The sequence below is a fragment of the Morus notabilis genome, unplaced genomic scaffold (assembly GCF_000414095.1).
Source record: "Morus notabilis unplaced genomic scaffold, ASM41409v2 Scaffold1245, whole genome shotgun sequence".
Lineage (NCBI taxonomy): Eukaryota > Viridiplantae > Streptophyta > Magnoliopsida > Rosales > Moraceae > Morus > Morus notabilis.
In genome coordinates, this window is record NW_010362534.1 from 344,525 (window position 1) to 351,372 (window position 6,848).

The following is a 6,848-nucleotide window of genomic DNA, read 5'->3' on the forward strand; positions in this document are numbered from 1 at the left end:
TTATTAAATAATTATATTAATATATATGATATTAATTATATTAATATGAGAGGTAATTTTGTCAAAATAAAAATATTCATATCTCATTTTATTATATTTATAAAAATAAAATTAAATAAATAAATCATCTTTTCTTATCATTTTAATTCATTACTATTCTTATTACCATTCTTCACCGCAATCAATCCTGAGTGTTGCTCTAAGAAAAAGAATTATAATTGCAAAGTAATTTTACGATATTACCCTCTAGGGTAGAGACGTATATACTGAGATGAATGAAATGGGAAGTACGAGCAGAATCTAATAAAGGGGAGAGAGAGAGAGAGAGAGAGAGAGAGAGAATGGAGACGGAAGAAGAAGTAGCAAAAGTGTCGTCAATACTGATATACCCAATCAAATCGTGTCGCGGGATTTCTCTTCCTCAAGCTCCTCTTACTCCTACTGGTTATTTTTGTTTTTATTTTTCTATCTTTTTATGCGCATACATAACATATATATATATATATATATTGGGGGGCAATAATCTAGTATTTTTGATATGTATGTTGTTGTAACATGTAAAAATAGGATTTAGATGGGACCGGCAATGGTTAGTGGTGAACAGCAAAGGGAGAGCTTATACCCAGAGAGTAGAACCAAAGCTCGCTCTTGTTCAAGTTGAGATGCCCAAAGAAGCTCTTGTTCAGCCTTTTTGGGAGCCAACTCAATCCTCCTTCCTAGGTAATTTTACCCATAAATAGATGTATATTTATATATATATTTATAGATGTCCAATTCATTTGTTCCTGGCTGCACACAGAGATAAAAGCACCCGGAATGGATGTGCTCAAGGTTTCCCTGAGTGGGCCGCGGGAAGTGGCTGATGGTGTATCTGTCTGGGAATGGTCTGGCTCTGCCCTCGACGAGGGACATGAAGCCTCAACTTGGTTTTCCACTTTTCTCGGAAAACCCTCTCGCCTCGTCCGCTTTAATGCTGGTAAACCTCCATTTCTGCTAAATCTTACTGTCCCAGAACCAAGGCCTTATTTTTTTATTTTAAATTCAGCTTCAGAAACAAGGCCTGTGGATCCTACGTATGCTGCTGGCCACAAAGTCATGTTTTCTGACCTGTATCCATTTATGCTACTATCTCAGGTAAGGTTTGTGAATGATCACATAATATGTCCCTGTCCTTATTCCTTAAATTACAAGCTTAGAACTGGATTTTTGTTAAGATATTTGTACATATAAATAAATAAATAAATCTGTATGTGTGTGTTTTGCAGGGGTCAATGGATGCATTGAATGAGGTTTTGAAGGAACCGATACCAGTTAACCGGTTTCGACCCAAGTAACATATCTCTTTTATTAGCTAAAGTATATCATTTCTCAGTAGAATGTATATGTATCACCTTTCATATTGTCAGAGCTGAGGAACTCCCTCAGGAATGTGAAACTAACTTCTATTGATAGACTACTCTTATTGTGCTTTTTTTTTTTTTCTTTGTATACATAAATTGAGGGATTGTCTCAGGGAACTCAAGTATTTTCGATTCCCTTGCTTTTATCTCATACCACGCATAGCTTATAAATCACGATGAATGGTTTACCAAAAAAAAAAAAAAAAAAATCTTGATGAATATTTACGTACATGGACTCGCAGCATTGTGGTTGATGGTTGCGAACCATTTTCAGAGGACGTATGGACAGAGATCAAAATAAAAGATTTCACATTTGAAGGTGTCAGGCTGTGCTCCCGCTGTAAGGTGAAGAGCTATGATCCTGCTATAATCATTAAGATAAGAAGATCAGTGCATTACAATTCACATAACTCGTGTCCAAATCGTAGTTTTCTTTTTTGTGATTTTTTTTAATTGACAGATTTTTTATAAGTGGCCTTAGCCACTTTACTATGTTAGATAGTACAGCAATTAAACTTGGAGAAAAAAGCATCAATATGATACCATTTATCAATCAGAAAAAAGAAGCTTTTCTTTCAATTGAGAGCTTCCTGGGGAGTTGTGTGGAAAGCTTAAGGTCTAAAATCTTGCCATCCTGCATTTGTCTGTTGATTACAGCTTCTGAGTGATACTAACTTTCAATTTATAGTAATCAGTATTAGAATCTCTATCTAGCTAGGAAGATCCTTAGTAATAATTTTTGTTTCAAATGTCTTGAATCAATGCTTCTGCGTTTTGGTGTTTTCATTTCATGATCAAATAAATATTTCTTCTCCGTTATATATATATATATATATATATATATAAATTCATGGCCACCGGGATAAAAAGAGCTTTATGAGCAAATATTAATTCAATTGAGCTGAGTTCTTCACATGCTTGAGCTGCACTAGCCAGTAACAGTTTTTTTTTTTTTTTTTTTTTTTCAGATTCCTACAATCAACCAAGAGACTGGCATTGCAGGACCCGAGCCAAATGCAACTCTCAAGGCAATCCGGTCAGATAAAGTCTTGCGTCCTACTCAAAAACAGCAAGGAAAGGTAAGACAGAAAATGCCTCAAGAAAGAAGAAATGATGTTCCACTTGTGTTAATTCATGCAATTTTCGAGCAATTAATGCGGGAAACTCCGATCATTTCCAGATTTACTTTGGGCAGAACATGGTGTGGAAGGACCGTGTTGCCGATGGGAAGGGAAAGATGATGAAAGTAAAAGATCCTGTTTATGTCATTAAGAAGGTCTCCAGTGCTGCTGAAGCAGTTGCTTGAACTTTCTAGGATACAACTGTGTTATTATATCTCTGTGGTATCCACAGTTAATAAATAAAACGAGAGAGAGAGAGAGAGAGCCAGTCATGTGTGTGTGTACATGTACTATGAACAAGAAAACAAGATATTATAGAGTTGGTGATGGGCATTCTATTGTAGTATGAATAAGAAGAGAAAAGCTACTTCTCTGTTGCTTCTTGATCAAATTGTTTCTCTCAAAATATAACTTGTATGATTAACTTCTGTTCTATAAAGGAGACCACATATATCAAAACTAAACAGGTATTCTGTCCAACGCAATCAAAGTAATAACGCGATGGGCCATTTAGTAACACGATGAGTCATATCTAAAGCAGCATTCTCTATAATAAACACCATAAGCATATTATATATAAAAAAATAAAAAAATAAACAGATCTTTTCAAATTCATAATCTTATTTTCGTTACTATAATCAAGACCGTAGTTGAACATCGTACACAAATATTCAACCTTTCCTAAATTTATCATCTTATCTTATTGTCATAAAGTTGCAATCTTTATGCTACCATTTGTTAATTATTATAAGAGTTTTTGTTCAATTTTATTAATTGTAACGATGATTATCATCATAAAGTTGTGATCTTTATGATAATGAATATATTTGCATATTATATATAAACGTTGTTGACCTTTTAAATAAAATTAAAAGAAAAAAAGAAAATTTCACTTTAGTATTAAGACTCCAAAAAAAAAATAAAAAATAAAAAACGACATGTCGTTATCTAAAAAAAAGAAAAACATCGTTGAGCAACTCCACTTCTTTAAGACTTGAATAATATTTTAACATCACAAAACGACACGTCGTTATCTTATTCTTCTACTTCTTCTTGTTCATTAATCAAACATACTCCCCAAAAAACCCCAACAGAGAAGAGAAGAGAAGAGAAGAGAAGAGAAGGCAAAGGATAGCCACATTCCTTTTTCGTCTTCCGCAAAATCATGCAACGTTTCAGAATCATCTTCCTAAAATCTCATCCCAGAATCTCTCAATTTCAACTCGATTTTCAGTTTGCATCTACTTTTCTGCTGTTTATAAGAATATAATTTATGGTATTTTTGCTTCTCTTCTCTTCATTCTGGTTTTCTTCCGGCATATTGGATAATGCTCAAATGGTCAACAACATTATCCTACTCAAAGTCCAGGCTTTCTTCAGTAATCCCATGTAAGTTTCTTCTTTCCCAGTTATTCTCGCACGCTAAACATAACTATGGGGATGATGGGGACGAAAACTCACCTTTATCTCCACAGCTTTTTATGCCATCTTCTTCTTCGCCCGATTCCGGTTCTTATAAGTTGGGGGATTCCACTTTTTATTCCCTCATCCACAACTACGCCAGTTCTGCCGATTTCCGGTCGTTGGAGAAGGTTTTGGATCGGATTAAATCGGAAAGACGGGTCTTGGTTGAGAAGTGTTTTATTGTTATTTTTAGAGCTTATGGAAAAGCCCATTTGCCCAATAAAGCAGTTGACTTGTTTCAAAGAATGCTTCATGATTTTCGTTGTAGGCCTACTGTTAAATCCTTCAACTCTGTTCTTAATGTTATCATCCAAGAACATAAGTTTTCTTATGCTTTAGACTTCTATTATTCCAATGTTGTTGCTCTTCGTAGTGGTGTTTGTAAGGACAATATATTGAACATGAAGAACATGAACATTTCTCCTAATGTCCTCACTTTCAATTTGGTTATTAAGGCAATGTGTAAGTTGGGATTGGTTGATAGAGCCGTCCAGGTGTTTAGAGAAATCCCACTTAGGAATTGTACCCCCGATGTGTTTACGTATTCTACGTTGATGGATGGGCTGTGCAAGGAGAATAGGATAGATGAGGCGGTTTCCTTGTTGGATGAGATGCAAATCGAAGGGTGTTTCCCTAGTCCCGTCACGTTTAACGTGTTGATCAGCGCATTGTGCAAAAAAGGGGACATAGGACGCGCAGCAAAGCTCGTCGATAACATGTTTCTTAAGGATTGTCTTCCAAACGAGGCGACTTACAACGCTCTTATCCATGGATTGTGTCTCAAAGGTAAGTTGAACAAAGCAGTTAGTCTTTTAGATAGAATGGTGATGAATAAGTGTGTGCCGAATGACGTCACGTATGGGACGATTATCAATGGGCTTGTGAAGCATGGTAGAGCGTTTGATGGGGCTAATCTTTTGGTTTCGATGGAGGAAAGAGGGCGTCATGCCAATGAGTATGTCTATTCTGCTCTTATTAGTGGATTGTTTAAGGAGGGTAAGTATGAAGAGGCAATGGGGTTGTGGAAGGATATGACTGGAAAAGGACACAAACCCAATGTAGTCGTGTATAGTGCACTCATAGACGGTCTTTGTCGAGAAGGGAAGCCGGATAAAGCTAAGGAAGTTATGTTTGAGATGGTGAAAAATGGCTTCAACCCGAATTCGCGCACTTATAGCTCCTTGATGAGGGGTTTCTTCAAGGCAAGTGAAAGCCATAAAGCCATTCTTTTGTGGAAAGAGATAGTTGCAAATAACTTGGAGAATGAATTTTGTTATAGCGTACTTATTGACGGTTTGTGTGGGGATGGGAAACTCAAAGAGGCATTGATGATGTGGAAGCAGATGTTGTACAGAGGATTCAAACCTGATGTTGTGGCTTACAGTTCGATGATTCATGGCCTTTGCACCGCTGGCTTGGTAGAGGAGGGCATGAATCTTTTTAACGAAATGCTTTGTTTGGAGCCCGAATCTCAACCGGATGTGATCACTTATAATATACTCTTGAATGCTTTATGCAAGAACGGTGGTAGCATCTCTCGTGCCGTTGATCTCTTAAATTACATGTTGGATCTAGGATGTGATCCCGATGTGATTACATGTGACATTTTTTTGAGAACTCTGAGAGAAAAACTAGAACCACCTCAAGATGGGAGGGAGTTCCTGGATGAGCTTGCAGTTCGGTTATTGAAGCGGGAGAGGATCAAAGGTGCTGTTACAATTGTAGAGGTAATGTTGCAAAAGTTTCTGCCTCCGAAGGCCTCCACTTGGGCAAGAGTCATCCAACAGCTTTGCAAGCCTAAAAAGGTTCAACGAGCGATTGAAAGTTGTCAGAGCAGCCTTTATTGCTAATATTTTTAAGTAAGACATGGAGACATTCTTTTTTTTTTTTTTCCCTCAATGCTAAGACTGTGTTTCACTGTTAAGTAAGATATTCGCATATTAGGAAATCAATAGAATAATTATAGTTCTTAATCAGGCCATGAAAACTTTTGTTCTTCTTCATTTTTTATTATTGTCAACATTTTTCTTTTTAAGAAACTGAGTAATAAATATTTACATGACCTGTTTACAGATTGAAACCTGTGGAAGGAGTATGTTCTTTGTTTATGTTTCATCCTAAGCGAAACAGCTTTCATGATATGTGAAAAGGTTTCATTGCTATAGATGTTAATGCTTCTTTGTAGGGACTTGCCATGAATGATTCCCTAAAGGAGGATCTTGATGTAGATTTACATACATGTTGCAGCATTCTGTTTAATGGTTTTGAACCATATTCGGAGGATGTATGGGCGGAGATCAGAATAAATAAATTCACATTTGAAGGTGTCGTGCTTCTGCTGTAAAGTGAGAAGCTGTGATCGCGCTTTGGTTTAAAGATGAGAGGATTAGTACTTAGATTCACATAACTCGAGTTGAAATTTTAGTTTTTTTTTTTTTTTTTTTTTTTTTTTTTTTTTTTTTTTTTTTTTTTGGTGATTATAGTGATCGACATATTTTTCATAAATGGCATTAGCCACTTGCTATAAATGAAGCTTTGAAAATAACATGTTGCATGGAAGGCATCAATAAGGCATCACGTAGGGGCAAAAGGATATAATTACGGCCTTCTATCTAAGTTATAGAAATTTGTATCACAAACTATATGCATAACCAAACTGATTGTGCATATATTTTAGGTAGGAGGTTCTTATAGCCTAGTGTCTCTTTGTTTTTGTTTTGTTTTGTTAGTGGGGCAAAGCTCGTCCTCCTTTTGTTTCCCCTGATTTTTGATCATCAATATAATTCGTTCTTTTATATATGCGTGCGTGCGTGCGTGCGTGCGTGCGTCCGTCCGTGCGTGCGTCCGTGCGTCCGTGCGTGCG

General features: G+C 36.3%; 2 protein-coding genes across 4 annotated transcripts; both read left to right on the plus strand.

Annotated features, from left to right (window-relative positions):
- Positions 1 to 275: 275 nt before the first annotated feature.
- Positions 276 to 2,912, plus strand: LOC21394810 (mitochondrial amidoxime reducing component 2). The gene is made up of 8 exons (XM_024168332.1): positions 276 to 444; positions 568 to 720; positions 800 to 976; positions 1,046 to 1,134; positions 1,266 to 1,330; positions 1,643 to 1,745; positions 2,369 to 2,479; positions 2,581 to 2,912. The coding sequence occupies exons 1-8, from the start codon at positions 276 to 278 to the stop codon at positions 2,704 to 2,706; spliced, it is 993 nt and encodes a 330-aa protein (XP_024024100.1). The 3' UTR covers positions 2,707 to 2,912.
- A 727-nt stretch (positions 2,913 to 3,639) lies between these two features.
- LOC21394811 (pentatricopeptide repeat-containing protein At4g20090) lies at positions 3,640 to 6,403 on the plus strand. Of its 3 annotated transcripts, none has more exons than XM_024168308.1 (2): positions 3,640 to 5,844; positions 6,233 to 6,403. In XM_024168308.1, the coding sequence occupies exon 1, from the start codon at positions 3,850 to 3,852 to the stop codon at positions 5,833 to 5,835; it is 1,986 nt and encodes a 661-aa protein (XP_024024076.1). In that variant the 5' UTR covers positions 3,640 to 3,849; the 3' UTR covers positions 5,836 to 5,844; positions 6,233 to 6,403. The 3 variants fall into 3 exon arrangements, with proteins under 3 accessions (XP_024024076.1, XP_024024077.1, XP_024024078.1); XM_024168309.1 differs by lacking the exon at positions 6,233 to 6,403 and adding an exon at positions 6,171 to 6,228; XM_024168310.1 differs by lacking the exon at positions 6,233 to 6,403 and having other exon boundaries at positions 3,845 to 3,910; positions 3,997 to 5,995.
- The last annotated feature ends 445 nt before the right edge of the window (positions 6,404 to 6,848 follow it).